Source organism: Monodon monoceros, unplaced genomic scaffold (genome assembly GCF_005190385.1).
Source record: "Monodon monoceros isolate NGI ecotype Baffin Bay Population unplaced genomic scaffold, NGI_Narwhal_1 Super_Scaffold_10, whole genome shotgun sequence".
Lineage (NCBI taxonomy): Eukaryota > Metazoa > Chordata > Mammalia > Artiodactyla > Monodontidae > Monodon > Monodon monoceros.
In genome coordinates this window covers 32,684,612-32,704,011 of record NW_021703766.1, presented here as the reverse complement: position 1 = coordinate 32,704,011, position 19,400 = coordinate 32,684,612, and the positions used below count along the sequence as shown (strand labels likewise).

The 19,400-nt window shown below is 49.3% G+C and overlaps 1 protein-coding gene across 3 annotated transcripts; it reads right to left on the bottom strand.

Annotated features, from left to right (window-relative positions):
* Window positions 1–392: 392 nt before the first annotated feature.
* SALL1 (spalt like transcription factor 1) lies at window positions 393–18,673 on the bottom strand. Of its 3 annotated transcripts, XM_029208510.1 has the most exons (4): window positions 17,082–18,673; window positions 15,598–15,690; window positions 3,099–6,535; window positions 393–1,956 (listed from the first exon to the last, which is right to left on the bottom strand). In XM_029208510.1, the coding sequence occupies exons 2-4, from the start codon at window positions 15,671–15,673 to the stop codon at window positions 1,516–1,518; spliced, it is 3,954 nt and encodes a 1,317-aa protein (XP_029064343.1). In that variant the 5' UTR covers window positions 15,674–15,690; window positions 17,082–18,673; the 3' UTR covers window positions 393–1,515. The 3 variants fall into 3 exon arrangements, with proteins under 3 accessions (XP_029064343.1, XP_029064336.1, XP_029064351.1); XM_029208503.1 differs by lacking the exon at window positions 17,082–18,673 and having other exon boundaries at window positions 15,598–15,742; XM_029208518.1 differs by lacking the exons at window positions 15,598–15,690; window positions 17,082–18,673 and adding an exon at window positions 14,852–15,494.
* Window positions 18,674–19,400: the final 727 nt, after the last annotated feature.

Here is a 19,400-nt window from a genome sequence, read left to right as displayed (position 1 = left end):
AAAATGGAACAGTTGAAATAAAGCCGAGGTCTCCATGGGCACAAATATCTTGCTTAAGGAAACTTACCTGGCCGGATGGAACCTCCTATACCAACTTTTAATTTCATATCATTTTTTCCTTTTGCTTGGGGGCAGGGGGGTTGTAAGAGGAGTGGCCAACAAGCAATTGATACTGGGAGAATATCTAGATCCTCCAAATTAAAAAAAGGAAAAAAGAAAAAGAAAACACATGCCCATGCAAACCTGTTTCTGTCCTTTTACAATTCCTTATTTAGAGAGAGATACACACTCAATTTACTGATGCCTGGGGAAATGTTAAAATACATTTCGGGGCCCTAGCTAAATAGAAATGCACTCTAAAAACACAGACACAGTATTTTGTTTTATCTGTTGCAAAAAAAAAATGTATTTGATTACTTGAGTAAAATTACAGTATCTCTGTTGTTAGTAAGTATTAAATGTTAAAGAAATTGGACCCCCCCCTTTCCTTTCAACTTTCCAAGAAAGTGCATGTAACAGTCCAAGTTTTTTCTTCCATAACCTAATACAAAATAAACAAACACTATACCTGCTCTCTTGATCAAGAAGAAGCATTTGCTCTTGTAAGGAACATATGTACATTTTAATGAAAGTGATATTTGTTATTGTATATACAAGAGCATCTACATTTTCTCCACTGAAGGTTGTTCAAGATGCTATACTTAGCAGCATTGTGAAATTCCAGCACACATTTTCTATTGTGAATATACCTACAAGGCAAAATGTTACGTCTTAGTTTCAACTACCAAAACAACACTTGTATTTTCTCTAGGGAATTCTGCGTGCTTATCACTGTACAGAAACTTATTAACATTGAGGACGACTCAAGTAAAAAGCACGATACAAATAGCAGTTCAAAACGGAAAGGGTTAAATCTACAAAAAAAAAAAAAAAAAAAAAAGCAGATTGAATTTTAGAACAAAAATCAAAAAAACCCAAACCTTTCAAAGAGCCACACAGTTCAGTCTGTACTTTCAGTCCTTTCCTTAAATTTGTTTCGAAAGATTAGACAATGTGTTTGCTGATAAAATTTTCCAGCAGGATCAAAGTGTACATTTATATACAGATTTTATTAGAGATCTAATGCATCACTGAGGCATTTCATCAACACCAGATTCATATGAAACTGGATATAGAAAATAAGTTAATGCCAGATTAAGACCGCCTAGCAGGGCAACTTGCAATTGCCATAAATGTTACAGCAAGTTTACAGGACTCTAGTCAATTAGTATTTAGTCCAAAAATACAGAAGACCAAAGTTAACGCTTGCATCCTGTTTGCAAAGCCAGATTATATCACTAATAAATAAGCTTTCTTAGAACTCTAGAAGTTGAACAAGGTACAAAAGAATGTCTTCAGAATGTTGCAGTTCAGAGATCTGGGGGGACCAGAAGGTGGGGGGCACGGGGCAAGGAGTAGGAGGCAACCATGGGTCTCATTCTGAACGGGGATGCTCTTTCTCCAGCCAGAGTGGATTTAACTTGTGACGATCTCTTTGCTGTCTTCCACGAAGCGGGTGAAACGGAAGTTGGTTCCATTCTCGCTGCTTGCCATCTTCTCCAGGCCAGCCAGGGGCGCACTGGGCTCTGAGTTCTGGAGCTTCTCCAGGTTTCCCGTCAGCCCACTAATAGGTGAGCTGCTCCCGCTGCCCAGGCTTCCAGGAATTGGAGGGATGCCGCCGTTCTGAATGACCGAGATCTCGTTGGCCTTCATCGCCAGCCCATTGGAGAGAGCTGCTGCATACTGATTCCAGAAACTGGAAGGATCCCCACTTCCTGACCTGGCCGCCAAATCCTTCTGGAACATTTCTGGGAACTTGACGGGATTGCCTCCTAGGAATGTCATGGGGCCGTCCACGGAGAGCCGGCGACCCCGGCGGGCAGGGGCGCTGTTCCACATGTGAGTGCCCATGTGTACCTGGGATTAGGGAAGAGAGGAGAGGAGGGAGAAAAAAACGGGAGAGAGAAGAAGGGAGAAGCTGAATAGTTGAATCTGTCTCAACTCATATCCCAACACTCGACAGGGCAAGTGGCCGCAATGTCTATTCTTATTACCTGCCCGACAGTGGGAAGGGTAACAAGAGCTGTCCACTCCAGTCCGCTGGTAATAAGGTGTCTGCTCTCTGTAGCCCTGGGCCGCCTTTCCTCTGCCCGGGCAAGGATGCCTTACTTACTCCTCTTTTATTACCTGTATTTAGCTTATAATGGCCTCAAGCAAGCCAGTCAGTCACAGATAGCTCCTTTCAGGGGGAGAATTGTTACGTCCACTCTCATTGCCATGGTAAGTATTGCATCTGACACCTTTTACCCTATAAATGTCCTTTTCAGATGGGAAGAAAGTGCCCCTCACTGATTGCCCATTGGAGGGCCTGTGCGTGGAGAGAAAAAGCCAGAAAGTAATTATTCATTTCACATTACTGGCCGCAATCTCTAGAGAAATACTCTGTCAACAGAAAAATGTACACAGTAAGAGTGTTCAACTGTTGCTCTAGAACTTAAGCATATTTGCTTTCTTTCCAACACGTATCAGTAGGAAACGTTGTATGATCAATTATCATAATACCCATTAGCAGAGTGGTGACGTTACTGTTTTTAGAAAGACAAACCACGCTGGACTGCAGAGTTATGAAAAAATAGATGCCAACGCTGAGGAAAACTGTAATTATTAAGTGATACGGGCAGCACGCAGGCCACATGGAGGTCTTTAATCAATACCCCATGGCAACGCTGGGCTGTCTGACTTGGTAGGTAAAGCAATTCATTTGGTGCACTTAGCGAGTCAACAGGACTGGGCCGCCGCTTCGCTTAGGTACCAAATTATTCAACGCACTGTGACCTTCAGCAAGCTGCAGCCTGCCCTAGTCCCTGCCGCGATCCCGACCCGCACGGGCACCCACATTTCTCCAGATCAGTCACGTGCAACAGGTTCCCTTTCGAGAACTCTCTCCCTGACTATCTGGACTGAAGGCTCTGGGAACGTACCTTACAAACAGTCAACGGCCAGGACAGAAAGAGGGTGGCTAGGGTGGGTCTGGGTGAGGTACAGGTGGAGGGAGGTACCTTAAGATTGCCTTTTGTTGTAAAAGCTCTTCCACAAATAGTGCAAGCAAAGGGTTTCTCTCCAGTGTGAGTTCTCTCGTGAATCTGCAGGGCGCTCGACGAGGAGAAGGTCTTGCCACATGTGTTGCAGTAGTGCTGTTTGGGGGTCCTCCTGGGCAGAGCTGGGAGCAGAACTGGGGACGTGGCGGACGATGACAGAGGCCCAGAAGGGACGTGACTGGTGGGGGTGTCCTTACTGTCCTGAGGAGTCACATGCACGAAGCCGTTGACCTCTGTCTTGATGAGAGACGCCAACGAGTTGGCGGGAATCACCGCCGAGTTCTGATTGGGGCCAAGGTTGGAACTGGGCTCAAAGAGCTGTGATGGTAGATCTCGCATCTGATGTGTCAACATGTGTTGCTTCAAATTACCCTTGGTGGAAAAGCCACGATTGCAGACTGTGCAAATAAATGGTCTCTCTTTGGTATGACTTCTGTAGTGAATGTCCAAGGCACTCTGACAAGCAAAGGTTTTGCCACAAATGTCGCAAGCAGTGTTTTTAAATTTACCCCGGTCTCTGAACGGGAAGAGGATCCCCAAAGAATCTTCTTTGATGATTTTCTCTGTGTGACTAGATGTCAAATCCAAAGCCCCACCGTTCACTGGGGTGGGAGACAAACCGTTGGCAAAGTCGCTTGCCCCTGCTCTCTGTGGCTTCTCCTCGGCGCTGGGTGACTTGTGGAATTCCTGGGTGCTGTTGGATGGGGACAGAGCCTGCATGGAGGAGGTAGACTCTGAGATGGCCGGGCTGCCAGCACTTTGGCTCTCCATGTCACCACCCACCGAGGACGAATCGTTGGTCAGGACGTCCCCCTCGACTGACCCGTTCTCCACTGACTTCAGGCTGGCCTGCAGCTGCTCTGCCAGGCCCGCATTGATCATCTTCATCTGATTTTCCAAAGCAGCGATGCTCGACATCTCTAGAGGCAAAGGCGAGGAAGACAGGCTGTCTTGGGACGCATCCGCGGACTTGGGCGTGTCCGGGATGCTGCCCTCAGGACAGTCTTCCATGTTTTCATCGGAGAAGTTGTCTAGGTCATCAAAATTTTTCTCATCAAAGGAGCCCGTGTCAGACTCCATGGACTCGGGGTAGCTGTCAGGGACCGGGGTGTTGGGAATCTGGCCCCCCATGTGCATTCGGATGTGCTGCTGTAGGACAACGGCGTTCGTGAACTTCTTCTGGCAGATGGGGCAGGAATGCTGGACTCTGAGCGGGGGCATAGCACGATGGACGCTGTAATGGGTTTTCAGGTTCCCTTTCGTGGTGAAGGCCCGGCCACAGATCTTACACTTAAAGGGCCTCTCCCCGGTGTGGGTGCGGTAGTGCATCTTCAAGGCGCTCTGACAACTGAGGACCCGGTGGCAGATGACACACTCATTGGGGTCAGTGGCCTTCTTGTCAATGTTTTCGACCAGCTGCTGAAGCTTGGATGTCTCTGAGGCCTGGGCTGAGTCCAAGAGTCCCCCAAAAGGAAACTTCGACTTGAACTGCTCGGACATGAGCGGCAACAGAGGGTTGGTGAAAGTCGAGGCACTGCCTGGGCCAACGTCGGATGCTAGGGAGCTCAGCACGCCAGTGCTCACGGTTGGGGCTGAGCTGGGGACCACGCCGCTCTCTTCGGTTTTGCCACTGGAGGGGGGCCCAGTGGAACCTTCCGCTTCCTCTGGGAGCCCACCCGGGTTTCTCGAGGCCGGCTCGGGAGCCCCGGAGTCACTTTTGACGGAGCCCGGGGGGCTGGCAGCAGAATGGCTGATGGGGATGGGGGCTGGCTCTTCGGTCTTGATGAAGGGGGTGAGGCTTGGGAGGGTCGGGGGCAACGGCAGGCCGACTGAAGTGGTCAGAGTGGGCAGGACCGGTTTGGTGTCTAGCCAGCTGGTGACCGGCTTTTCTGGAGGAATGGACATGCCGTAGGGGATGCCGGTACTGGTCGGGATGTTGTCCAAATGCTCAGGCACGGGATAGGGGTTCATCTGGATATGAGGGTATTTCTCTTTGTGGCGCTGAAAGTGGACTTTGAGGTTCCCCTTGGTGGAGAACCTGTTCCCGCAGATGTTGCACTTGAACGGCCTCTCTCCGGTGTGGGAACGGAGGTGGATCTGCAAGGCACTGTCGCTTCCGAAGACCTTCGCACAGAACCTGCACTTGTGTTTGAAGAAGGCCTCGTCCGAAGCGCTTTTTGCTTCGAAGGCAGTGACATTTGGTGGCTTGCTTTTTCTTTGCTGGGCCAAGGCAGACAAGGAGTTTAAATCCTCTGCCGTCGTTCCGATGTTGGGCAAAGGGCTGGGGAAAACCGAGTTAGCAGGGGCCGGCTGAGGTAGAAGTGGATTAGATGCAGGACTCAATAGGCTGCTTATTGCAAAAGCTGGTGAGGAAGATGCCGAGACTGCGGGGTTGCCGGCATGGGCATGGGAGGCACCCGCGCTCGAAGCCGCTTTTTCCGAGGAGGGGGTGGGAAGTGCCGCCGCCGATATGTGAACGCTGGGGGAAGAGCCGCTGCGGGGTGGACCGATGGTGTTGCCAGAACTGCTCTGAGGTAGCTGGATGGGGGGGAGCTGTTTCACACCGCTGATGCTGGCAGATTGGCTAGCGAGGCTCTGTGCTAACCCAGCTGCTGCCGCCAGCTGCTGAGATAAATGGGAGCTGAGTGTGGACAAGGGGTTGGCAGGCGTCCGTACAGTACCTGGAGAAGAACTAGAAGACGTCGGCAGGTCTGTGTTCCGAGAAGCCAACAGCAATATTTGGTGGCGAATCTGCTCGATCAATTGCAACTGATGGATCTGCTGCTGCTGTAGAGCCAAGAGCTGCTCCATCAGGGCCGGGACGGCCAGCTTGCCTCCGGAGGCCCCACTGCACCTCGCTTCCTGGGAGAACTGGGCCACCGCCACCTTGGTGCTCTGGAGGTTCTCGATGATGACGTTGCTGTTGATCACGGAGAAGTTGCCCAGTGTTGTCAGGTCCCCGAGTTGAGGTAGAGAGGTTGTGATCGCTGAGGTACCTGGGCAGGAGCTGCCGCTGCTGCAGCTTTGGGGGGCACTGCCGTCGCCACCGCTGCTCAGGGGGCCACTGGCGCCTTTGTTGGCCGCTGGGGCCTCCACCTCCATAGACTCTTCCCCGTCCGGTCCGTGGGGTTCCGCCAGGTCACTGCAGTCTCCTTGCTCTGTCTTGTTAGCCGTGTCGTTCATCTGTTCCTCGGGATGATCCGGAGTGGGGCTGGGGGAGAAGGTTTCAGGTGGGGACGCTGGACTTTCATTTACAATTAAAACTAGTTGGTTTTTAGTACAGTTCTTCTTGTGGAGCAGAAGATCTGACAATTCAAAGAACTCGGCGCAGCACCGGCCGCAGACGTGGGCATCCTTGCTCTTAGTGGTGCGGTTGGGTTGACCCTTCTCTGTGTCTCCTGCAAATGTCAAAAGGAGCAGGGTTAGCGAGTGAGCCAGGACACCCAGATATCCATGACTTCAAAAAAAGAGAAAGGGGTTGATCAACTCTTCTCTCCCTGCGAAACTCAAAACTGTGGCCCCTGAAAAACAATCAATATTCCCTAAGAACAATCATGATTAAATTTTTAGGCTGTTGGAGGACTTCCTATCAATCTGGTATCTCCGAGAGCCAGGACCTTCAGGTAATCCATCAAGATATAAAATACTGCGAACTGCAGGCATTGGTGCACAATGAAATTCCATAGCAAAATATTGATTTCCAATATTTTATACACGTTATTGTCTACTCATCCAGAGACGGTCCAGCCACCATCCTGAGGACTTATTAGGCTCTTGAGTTTCTGTCAACCTTGTTCATTTTCAACTGATTCAAAGATATCTGTGACAGTTTGTTCTGTCACTAAACTAATTTGTAGTCATTCAGGTTCCAATCAGTGGTTGACAAGGGGGAAAAAAATGCATATCACCAAGCTGAAGACTGACAACTTGAAAATCACCTCCAGCCCCTACCTAGAACCTGAGCTACGTCTGATCCGTGACAAGCACACTTTAGCCACATCAGTAAGAAATCCTCCAGACCGCTCAAGACTCAGCTGAACACAAGAGAAGGCAACGTGCGCCCCACACACACACACACACACACACACACACACACACACACGAGAGAAACACAATGATCATAATCCATTACAAGGCCTGCCCGGCACCTATATATCACCCTGTGGCATGTTTATTTTTAAAATTAAAGAATGCAACTGTAGCTACCACCCCGCTAATCAAGGAATATATGCCACTATGCTCCGAATGGCAACATTACGCCTCTAAATATTTCAACAAAAGTGCTCTATGTATAAAGACTGGTACAGGATTTACATTTCTGATTAAACATCAACTTAAAGAAAGATGTGCAGCTAAGGGGAAGTGAAGAATAATTCTTGGTTTCCAGTTTGGAAATGCTTTGCAATTCTCCTTGTCTGAATGCCTTTCAAAACAGTTTGCTCTTAACTGTTATCAATTGTTTAACAGATTGTCCTGAACCTTTCATTATAAAATCCCTTTATTTCATGTTTGTTTCCACTGGTTGCTCAGATTTCTTCTCACTAAGATCCATTTTAAACATAAAAATCTCCAACTCCAAGCTAACATCCTATTCAAAGACAGGATGGCGTCCCATTGTTTGCCCAGCATGGGGAACACCAACTTCTGTTGTACAAATGGTGTGTGGTCATCTCCGAAGGCTGTGAAAAAAAAAAAAAAAAAAAACTGTTTAATTCAAGGATTACCTCCCTGTGTGCTTTTCTGCAGAACTGAATCAGATAATAGTTAGTTTCCATGACTTCCAAATTGAATCTCCCAGAAAACTTGCAGGGGGAAAAAAAAAAAACTAATTGCAAATATGAATAAACGCAAAATCAAAATGCTGCTTTTTCAGTAAACTTAGAGTTGACTCAAAAGAGCCTGCCATTTGCCTCTTTGTAGTAAACATCAAAAAAAAAAAAAAAAAAGAAAAAGAAAAGAAAAGCTTGAGTAGTTTTGCATTCCAGAAAATATAATTAATACCCAAATACTAACTTCTGAAAATTCCTTAACTCTGTTTGCCTTGAGTGATACCACAGTTGATTAGCAGCCCTGGTAAAGTATGCCAAATGTATGCACACTTTATTCACTGGGAGGGTTATTTGAGTAGCTAAGTTATACTTAACAAGCTAGCTTTCCTAATACCCATCTTTTAATCTCCGCAAGGGTATAGTGCAAAATGCATTAACAATACCAAACAAATCTTGGTTGGAGCAGAAAATACCAATAATGATTCAGTTTTAATTTAACGTTTAATCATCCTAATTGGCACAGGATTCCTCTGCACATTCAAGGTGCTGTTTTAAGCCCTTTCTGTCTCTCTCCCTGCTTTAAAATAATGTAAACAAAACACGCTAAAGTTATGTTGCTTAACTTGGGATGAAAATAATGTGACAAAAATTCTGTTTAAAGTTTCTTATTTTGACAACCAATTTTAAATGATGCATCCATTTCAGATGCTTATTTTAAACTAGGAAATGCAATTCCTAATATATTCAACCGAAATGTTATTTCTTTCTCTTTGCACATTTCCATATGTAATGGTTATGTTTCCATCTACTTTTACAGCCAATTATGAAGGAACAAAAGCTATTCTGTTTGTTCACACATTTTCAACAAAATGCATTAAAACTATTATGTCAGCATGTTCTAGTAAGCTCTGCATTCAGTGGAAAATACTTTTCAACCAGCTCACATTTATCAAAACATAAAGCCACTTTAAAACACAGTTTTGCTTGGTCAGCTGGGCTTAGACAAATAATGACAGATTCAGAACTAAATAACTAGCAAGGGAAATCAGAAAACTGACTTCGTCAATTGTACACATTACAATACAGTTGCTTCAAATATTTAGCACATCTGTGCTCACGATTAAAGGGCATTTTTAATTCTTTATAACTTGCAAACATCTGATATTCTCATAATATAGAGAGAAAATAAAAAAGGTTACTTTACAGGATTTAGCTGATTATTGCTTTCCTGTGCTCCAATTCTGCATTTGTGCTGTTTCAAGACTCACTTGAGAATTTTCAAGTTTCTCGACCTGAACATTTTTACATTTAGGGTTGTGCTAACTGGATGGAAAATATAGACATTTAAAGATAAGTGCCTGCCTTCTTCTAAGAAAGAGACTGTGTTTAAAAAAAGCTGCCTATATTTTAGCTTAGATTTTCACATTTTAATAAGCTGACATTTGATCTCACTGTAGAGTCAACTAATTTAATTTCCTGATGTTTATGAACACCAAAAAAAGGAAAATCCTGATATCTATTTTGATTTATTTCAAAAGCAGGTGTCGCTACACTATCATAGTTCTTAACTTTAAATCTATCTGCCTTCTGAACAGAATTCCAATGAAACAGCTTTATAAAAAAAAAAAAAGACGAAACATGAAGACTAGCTTGAATCTTTAACTACCAAAGGAAATATTTTAAGTTGTGATAAGATACACACACACACACACACACACACACACGTTCTAATTCATTTTTCTGACCATTTGCTATCTTGCATCTCTCTCAATAATCTGTTACACAGGATTGCAACTGGTGACCCCCTTATAGTAAATACAGTTGCCTTGTTCCCTGTACTATGGTGAAAACAATATTCCAGTTCCTCTCCTATGGATTTTGCATACAAATTAATTTTGTAATCGTGGTCATATAGAAAAATTTAAGAAGTAGTGGTTTTCTAAGTATGTACACACAAAAAGATATTTGGAATTTTCTGGGTTTCTTTTCCCCGCTCTGGGTCAGGAGAGGAGGTGATCTTATAGCTCCAGCCAATGTATATGAAAATCCCAGATGTTTTAGTTCTCATTGTACCGTTTAGGTTCTTGATGCCCATTTCAAATGTGTCAGTTTTCATCATCTGAACTAAACATTGCAGAACAGGAGACAGAAAATTGAAGTGTTCCAGTGTATCCGTCTGCTGAGAAAACAAAAATACAACTATGCCCCACACTGAAAGGTTTAGCCAGCCAGGAAAACAAAACAAAACAAAACAACACAACAGCCCTACTGTACCATGTTGAGTTTTCCTTTTTGGAGCTCCCCGGAAAGACCCTTCACTTTACTTCCCATTACCTTCAGCTCACATTAACATTTTTAATAAAGTCTCACAAGACTGTGATTTTGGAACCTATCATTTTAACTGGCTGTTCCTTTTTGTAGACCAATTTCGAAAGGCTATCACAAACATTTTTGATTGATTGGTCTTTTCTCGTTTTCTTTTTCTTTCACAGACCTGGGAAAAACCTGCATCCGAATAACCAGCTTAAGATTCCAAAGCAATTTTCAACACCGCCACATATGCTCTGCATATTTTCTGTAATGTCTTAAGTTTCCTCTATGGGATATGCAACCACATGACACATTTTACTGGCCCCCTTCAAGTCCCCTCACTGTTCTGACTGGGATTAGCGTATTCTTGAGGGGAAGAATACAAGGGAAAATCTCTGAAAAAATAACAACACGGACAAGACAGTCCTTTGAAAATCGTGATACCAGCCCACCTAATGTACACAATAAATGAAAGGGGAAAATGTCTTCCCCTTGGATGAATCAAACTGAACACTAGATGGGGTTCCAGTTGCAAGGGTTTGTTCAAAAACTTCTTTGTGGCTTTCCTCTTCCAGTGACGCGTAAAAGAGACTGCTTAAGGCGAGATCTAAACTTTGACTACATAAACATTGGCAAAGGCACAAGAAACTAAATCCCTGTTGTTTGAGGGTAAAACTGAGCTATGGGAACTACCTGTCAATCTTCCCCTTTGGGGGTCTGGCATCTGAGGGTGACAGGGGAATAAGGTTAGGAAAAGAAGCCAAGCTGATAAGGTGAAACTAAAATAAACTTCGAACTTCCTGCTAAGTGACTAGCGAGACTCAATTTGGGGGTCACTGGGAAGATTCTGAAGGACATATTATGATCTGGACCTTGTCACCTCTGCATGGGAGGAGGCTAGCAAAGGTTAAAACAGCTCGACACATCTAGGTTTTCTAAAGCCTGGCACACCGACTTTTTTTCTTTTGGAGGGGGAGGGGTGCTGGTTCTTGGGATAATTTACCATCTCCTTCGTTCAACTGCTCAATGACTGCCGTTTTGGTAATCTAAGAATATTTGGGAAGACTGGGCTAGCTGTATCAGGCGGTACCTTAGAAAAACCGAATTAAGTCTACAGAAGGAATTAGTTCTGGTTACTCCACTGAGCTTGGCTTTTCCCAATTTCAAAAAAAACTGAACTGCTGGTCTAAGTCTCCCCCAGCTTTTCGGTAAGATCTCTGTATTAAAAATTTGGGTTTCTGCTTTCTAAAGGACTGTGGGTCAAGGCACCTTGCTACCTGCGAAAGTAGAAAGAAATGAAATAAAGCCCCCAAAGAATAACCTATAAATTGGCACTCGTGCCTATAAACCACAGGTGAACCTGGATGTAAAATAAATCACAAAACATTCGGTATCACAAATCCACTTTAACACATGCTTTCTCGTGTCCATCCACCCTTCGCTTGTTTGTGTGTTTGTCACATTTTTGGAAGTGTGTACAGCCTGCAGCAAATCCCCCCCCCAAACAGTTTGCATTTTCTCAACCAGAATCTTCCATTATGCCACAAACTTAAAATAGGCCTGATTAAACATGAGTACTTTCCAACTGCCTTATCGTGCAGGTGTCCGTTTTTCAAAAAAAGCAATTAATTACAGTTCTCTCTAACCTTTGGGCCCAGAAATCAATGTGTTGCCATTAAGATGCTCACAATGAGTAAATTACTTTGGTAAATAATAGAATTTCATTATTAATATAAATAAGAGGAATTTTTATGATACTTTATATGAGAGGCAGGGTGTTATCTCCAGTTCATGATGCTTTTATCTTTCTTCCAATATGATCTTTTCCTTGAAAAAGCTGGGCACCGAAATCCTTTCTTAATAGATGAATAGAGTCTGAGTGGGCCATCCATGTAGTTCCAGGAATCTTAAAAACACTACCCAAAGAAGAAAAACCCAACACACACACACACACACACATACACACACACACACACACACCCTGAAATCCAAATCTCTAGTAAAGAACCCACATATAAAATCATTAGATTCTAATGTGCCCGTTCCTCAGAATTATTTATCTCAGTAAATAATTTTCCCAATGGCAGTCATCTTTCTACAAGTAATTCGAGACTTGTTGAATATCATTTAAGAGACAAGTAAGGTGCTAAAATCTTGGTTTCATAGGAAACAGAAAAATCCCCCAGTTTATTTTAGGGTTTTATAGGTGCACCAAAAGTAGAATTAAAATATGAACATCGTAAGACTGACTAAATAATCTTGTTTTCTTGAACTTGTTCCGATGAAGTTATCCTCCAGGCTGCTGAGCCTGGCTGGGATTTTCTTTGTATGCGCGCACACACTTAAACACACACAGGCGTGACATACAGCACAGCAAGCCTGGCTGCTCCCAGCCTTGGGAGTCGCTCCTTCAGGGCTCTGGTAACTGGGGTCTACAAACTTTTCTAGGTCCCACTCTGGGCTGAGCTCACGGAACTGCAGGTGCCAGCATCAGCTAAGGGTACCGCCGACTAGATTTCATCTGGTATGTTCAACATTTCATTTGCCATATTGTAAGCCCATCTCAAGACAGAAAAAAAAGTAACCACATTGTTCAAGGAAAGGTTTATCTTCTAAAAATTTAACAATTTTGTGTATATTAAAACAAACAAACAAACCCGCAAACCAAAAAACAGAACCCGACAGACAACTCTTGGAAGTGTATTTTCTGGGTGGATAGAAGAATGGCTTGCTGAATATACTGCATGAAAGGTGGCGACTTTTTAAAGGTAACTTGGAGACAAGTAATGATCTCTCAGTTCTCTGTATCTCACAACTGTTCCCAAATAAAAAGAACTGGAGTGTGTAAGGCCCTCCTGTAAATCAGACATGGAGGAGGATTAGTTGTGTACTAATATTATTACAACATACTAAATCCTGTAACCCTATTACAAAATCTACCCTCTAGGCAGCTTCTCCTAAACTTATTGTTCAACCATGTAAAAACAGTCATAATCTAAAACCATTACAACTGGAGAAAAGGAGGGGGGTAGGGAGAGGTGAGAAAGGGGGCTGGGAGGGGAGTGTTTCCTACGGTGCCCCTAACAGTTTACTGCCTCTTAGGACAATGAACCAGCTTTTGGGGATAAAAAAGAAAGAAAAAAGAAAGGAAGGAAGGAAGGAAAAAAGGAAAGAAAGAGAAAAAAGAAAGAAAGGAAACTTGATTCAGTGACTTAACTAACTTACCTCAAAGCTCAAATAAACTACAAAAAAAAAAAGTCCTAATAAATAATAATGGTCAGAGGTAGTGAACTCCATTTATGCTATCGCTTTATGAGAAGCCTTAACTATTAAAAACTCTGGATTCAGAAGGCGACAGGAAAAAGGCAAAGAACTAGCAAGCATCAATTCTCTGGGAAGCCCGAGCCTTTATTTTTTCTTTTTTGAAAATATAGAAAATCAGTACACATTTATTTAAAAAAAAAAAAAGACTTAAAAAACTCTTGCCTCTCCTCCCATGAGGTTTGGTCCTCTACAAACTGTTAACTTTAACAGTATTACTGTGAGGAAGGTCTCACCAGAAACTTCAGGAAAGATGGGTGTGGGAGTGAGATGCAGAAGGGACCAGCTGAGAAAACCCAGAAAAATACCGAGGCAGCGGCCTTGGGTAATTTCACCTCACTGTACCTCGACTACCCGGTCTCGCCTGGGGGGGAAAGCGGGGATCAGGGGTTCTTCTCAGCGGACTGAGAAATCGCAGAGGCTCTGGGTAAGGCTTGAAGCTCCAGAAAGTACTGGGGTGGAGGGAGCAAATATTGTAAACAAGTTCCTTAATCGGTCTCTGTTCTCCCCAATTTCTTAAGGGACCCCCCACGCCAGGAGTCCCCTTTCAGGACAGTCGGGGTTTAGAGGGTGGGAGTCCCTTCGCTTCTCTGCCTGGGTTCTGCGCGGGTCCGTGCGCCCCAGCTCTGCTGAGAAGCAGGCCTCTCAGGAAGAACCCCGGGACCCTGGGGACCGGGCGGCCGCAGAGTTTAGGGGACAGAGGTGCCGACCAAAGGGCACGCTTCGGAGCCCTATCGGGGTCCAGTTCCCTCCTCCACACCCCAAAATGACGCCCGGGACTGGAGCATCCCGAGAGGCATTCCGAGTCGCGGAGACCGCTTGGGGGTTGCCCCATGTCCTTCCGCAGCCGAGGGGCGAGCATTGTGCCCGGGGAACCGAGCCCGAGCGCCGCTCCATCGCCTCTGGCCCTGGGCCTGGGAGCTCGGAGGCCCCTAAAGTGAAACACCTTTAGGAATAAGGAAGGATTCGAGGTGTCCTCCCTCTGTACCCCCGACTCCCTGCCCGGATCTCTCCCACTCTCGGCCTTAGCTCCCTAACACAAACTTTGTTCTGGACTTGTTCGTTCCCTTCGGGACCCCTCAGCTGTCGTCTCCATCGTAAGAAGCCAATGCCTCTGTTTTAGGGGGATTCTCTCGTGGCTAGATAGCACCCCAGGTCTGAAAAAACGACCCTTACGACTCCTGGAAGTACAGGGTCCCACGATCCTCAGCGGGAGCCAACCGAGTTTAAAGATTTCTTGGGGGCGCGGGGGATGCATGTGTTGGGAGAAGAGATGCTGGGATAAACTTGGGTAGCCGGACACCGACACTTTACCCCGTCTGCCGGCACTCAGTCTGGGGAGCATCCAGCTGCAAAGAGCACTCTCCACTCCGGCCTCCACCCCGGTGTGTCAGGCACGGGCGCCCCAACACAGGTCCCCATCTTCTTGCAGCTCCGAACTCCCAAAGGCACCCCATTCCGCGGTGCGGGCCCAGGAGGAGTGGGAGCGTTGGGGGGAGGGGAGCGCGGCGCAGGGAGCTCCCCCCACGTTCCGAGTTGAGCCCAGAGCACAAAGTAAACTTCCTTCCCTCAGGCAGCAGGGCCAGGGCGGCGGAGGCCAGGCCGGGGCCCCGGGCGCGGGCCGGGAAGCGCGTGGAGCCCAGCGCAGGCAGGGGCCGACGGCCTCTGCCCGCACCCGCGCCCCTCCGGGCACCCGGGCCCCTGCCGCAGCTTGGCGGGTTCCGGGCTCCGCTCCCCGGAAAAGCCGGGACGGAGAAGCAAGGCCGGCGTGCCCTCTCTCCTCCCCACAGGAGGACCCAACAACTCCGGAAAGATCCTGCCGGGAGAAGTGTTTGCTTTCCCCGTTGCAAGGGGGGAAGCCCAGCAAAGGCAAATTGAAAATTAAAAAGAAAAAAAAAATCGCGTTGTCGAAAAGGCGATTCGGAACGCGGCGGCGGTGCCGCGGCCGGGCGGTGGGCGCAGGGGTCAGCCGCGTGTGCGTGGGTGCGAGTGCGCGTGAGTGTGAGTGCGAGTGCGTGTGTGCGCGTGTGTGTGTCCGCGGCGCGGTCCGGAGCACTCACCATCTCGCCGGGGGAGCGAGGCCACTTCGGGGTCGGATTGGAAATGTTGAGGCTTCGCTTGCTTCCTCCGCGACATGCTGGCTCAAACATCAGCTGGGGCAGAATAAAAAATTACTAAAAAAAAATCTTCTCAAAATTACGGAAATCGAGCGGCGGCGGCGGCGGCGGCTCCCCCCGCCCGCCGGCCCGCCCGCCCCCTCCCCGGCTCCCCGGCCCCGGGCGCAGCGCGCATGTGTCCTGCTATAATTATGATTATCAATAATGCATTGCGATTAATCATAGAGGGGCTCTTTGAAAGGCGATTGGCACCGGGCCAGCGCTATTCAAACCCGCTCGCCTTAATCAATTAGTTCGTGATTTGCTGCAGACCCCTGTCTCTCCGCGCGCTGGCCCAATAAGCCGGCCGCGGGGCTGGCTCTGCGCGCCGCGCCGCCCGACACTGGGTTAACCCTCTTCGCGACCGCCAGGGACTCCGCGGCCGGGCCGCCGGGGGCCTGCCTTCTCGCCTCTGCGCACCAGGCGCCCCGGCCTGAGCCCCCCTCCCTCCCTCGGCCCCCCCGTCCCGGGCTGGGCCGACCCAAATTAGCATGCCCTCCCCGGAATTAAGCCTCCCCGGGTGGGGGGTGGGGCCGGGCGGCGGGGCCTGGGGACCCGGGCTGCAGGCGCGCAGCGAACTTCCCAACTCCGGCGCTAGGCGCGCCGGCCCGCGGGGGGAGGGAGTCCCGTGGCGGGATTTGGGGGTAGGAAGTCCCGTTTCTTGAGTGTTTCTTCGTTTCTTTAAGAGCTACCAGAAAGCAGCCCACCCCCACACCCATTAAAAAAAAAAATAAGCGAGTGGGGAAGAGCCAGCCCCACGCCGGTCCGCCTCCCGCCCGCGGCCAGGCCTCCCTCCCGCTCGCCGCCTGGCTCGGCGCTCCTTCGCCCCGAGTTCTCCATCCCCTGGATCCCGGGCTCGCGGGGCGCGGAGAAGAGGACCAAGGAAAGGTTTGGGAACATGACGGGTTTGGGGCTTTGGGGGGGAGGGGCAGCTCTCCCGCCACCCCGATCCTCCTCAAAGGGCCCCGATCCTCCAGCCTCTCGCTTGCTCCCTCGCTCCCTTTCTCTACCTCGGACATTCCCAGGACAATTAGGGCTGAAGTTTTCGGGAGAAGCGGCCCCGAGCCCGTGGGATAAGGGGGCGGCCCGGCTCCGCCCAGGACCCCTCACGGACCTCCCCCTCGGCAGCCCGGGTTGGCTGCAGGGTGCGTCACTCCGCGGGGAGGCGGCGGCGGCCGTGGCGCCGCAGATCCCGGGGCGGGCGGCGAGCGGGGACCGGCCTGGGATCCGAGTTCAGCTTCAGCCGGGGGGAGGGGAGGGGCCGCCGCTTACCCAGCACGCTGCAACCCTCCCCTGGCCTCGGGAGGCGCGGGCCTGCCCCGCCGGGCTCCGGGCAAGGCCAGTCCCCGGGACCCCTGGGCTCCCCGACCTGGGGGAGGGGGCCGTACCCCAGGCTCCTGGCGAGGTGACCGAGCTGAGCCGGGAGTGAGAGGGGGGGTCCTTGTCCGCAGCTGCCTGGCCCGGCAGAAGCTCGCCTCCACCTCTCAGGCACTTGCCGACAGCGGCGCCCAAACTTTTCGCACCAGCTCCATCTCCCCAGGCTGCGATGCAGCCTCCCCACCCGAGCCCCAGAGCCCGGAATGGGGATCCCGGGGCCCGCACTCCCTCCGCTGGGCTCGGGCGCCCGCGAACCTGAGGTTCAGTCCTCGTCTCAGCCTAGCTCTTCCCCCTCGCGCTTCAGGGTCTCCTCGCTCCAAGGTTCCCGAAGTCCTGCGCCCGAGGGACAAACTAAACTTCGGTTGAGTAATGGGGAGGAGGGGGGTGCAGATACACAATCCCTGCCCTATCTCGCGATCGGGAAAGGAGAGGGCTCATAAGGACGCCCCAATTCGGGAGCGCCCTGGAGTCTGGAGAGGAACACAGTCGGTTCGCGCGAAGTGGGCACCAATCTTCGGGTAGAGTTTCGGGTACTCCGGACCCTACTGCGCTCCCCCATGACTCTCTCTAGCTTCTTTGCGCCCCCCTCTTTTTAAAAAACCTAAATCTTTTGTGTGCGGGTGAATGTTTCTGTTTTCCTCCTGGAGACTATGTTTCTTGGTATAACTTCTCCTTTCTTTCTCCTTGTTCGCCCTTTCTTCACCTTTTCTCCCGCTTATTTTTCCTCTCTTCTGCCCTCGCTCGGCTCCTAACACACGCGCACACCCTCTGCTCCTCGCTCTTTCTCCCCAGGTCCTGTTGGTTACAGTAGATTTTGATAAAAAGACAAACGAAGCTATCAGTGGGGCTGATGTTGAAGAATGAAGATAATAATGTTTCCATAGGTGGTGCTTCAAATGCCATTATTTCTCACTGAATATTTAAAGAGATCCCTCGGCAAAGATGGATCTGCGTGCTCCTGGGGTGCGAGCCGCTCGCTTCCCCTAGACACCCGGGAAAGTGTGCAGGAGCACGTGTAAACCCTCCACACACACACACACTCCGCAAACTGTGATCCTCGCAGACACCCCAACCTGCGCTCTCCCAGGTACACCAACGCGGCCGTATGCACTTGCACACTCGTTTCTCCGCTTATGCCCGCGTTTGGAGCCGCCCCGCATCCGTCTCTAACAATCTTGGCTTCTTTAAAGTCCAGGCCTACGGAGCACCGCGTGCTGCCAGGAACCAAGCGGAGCTGGCGATCCCGCAAACCCCTCTTCCCTGTTCGCGCCGCGTGCTCCGCGGGAAGCTCTCGGGGAGTAGCTTCACACGTGTTCGTTACTTGCTCTGTGTGTGATTAAGATTAAGGGCGGGGGGAAGCTTTCCCTCCCCCCCCCCAAAAACCACCAAAACAACCAACCAAACGAAATGCACACGCAAAAGCAGCTTCGCGATGTTTAATTAAAAATGGGCGAACAGAGACGAATTAATTGGGGAGATACAAACTTTAATAACTTTTTTCGTTCTTTTGCGCCCTCGAAGGCGTAGAGGCAGGGGTCTCGCTCCGTGCGCAGCGTCCCCCGCTAATTTCTTGTTTGTTTTCTTTCCCTCTGTGGCCCGGAGAGAGGAGAGGGAAGGTGGAGGAGGGGGGATGGGAGGAGGGGAATGGTCGGAATGGCCGGGAGAGGAGAATTGGTCTTTATTGTTGACGGCAATACATCGATTACGGGCCATTGTCTCAGGCCCAAGTTCCGTGGTTCGCAGACACCGGCGCCGTACTGCCAAGGCGCACGGGTGAGGCTTCGTGTGCCGCGAGGCAGAGAAATAATTAAATTAATAAAAACGGAGAGAGAGTGGGGGTCGATTTGCACTTTTGAGCGGGTCGAAAGAAGGCTGGGAGTGCGAGTGAGGTTGCCAGAGCTGGAGCCCGTCCCCACGCCCTGCTCAGGAGACGTGTGCGCTCTACTGGGGGTCGCGGGTCCCCGCCTTAGGTGGGGCAGCTGCTAGGGAACTCGGACTGACGGGCCTGGCACTTAGGGGTTGCTCCACGTCAAGGAATGGGGGTGGCCCGAAGTGAGGCAGCGGCTGCGCCAGGGTCGTGACCTCGTGGGCCGGCAGGAACCGCACCCGGGGGCGGCGATTGGCGAGCTGTGCAAACTCACATGTGGGGGGCTTGATGCCTGTGTTTCTACCAACACGTTCCCTCAGTTTTCCCAACACCTACGGAGTCCTTGGTGGGTTTGGCTGGGCCGAAGAGCTGGGCCCCAAGGCTTCGGGCCACAGCCGAATTCCCAGTGAAGGGGTTTCCCGGCCTCTCCCCTTCATCCCCTGATCCTGGGACGAGGAGAGGG

Bases quoted from the DNA above. Each gene is read 5' to 3' on its own strand.
- SALL1 (XM_029208510.1), bottom strand. From the start codon at position 15,673: ATGTCGCGGAGGAAGCAAGCGAAGCCTCAACATTTCCAATCCGACCCC. The intron at 6,536-15,597 runs GTGAGTGCTCCG...TGACATTTGCAG, and splicing joins CTCGCTCCCCCGGCGAGATG to GAGACACAGAGAAGGGTCAA. The intron at 1,957-3,098 runs GTACCTCCCTCC...CCCTAATCCCAG, and splicing joins CAACAAAAGGCAATCTTAAG to GTACACATGGGCACTCACAT.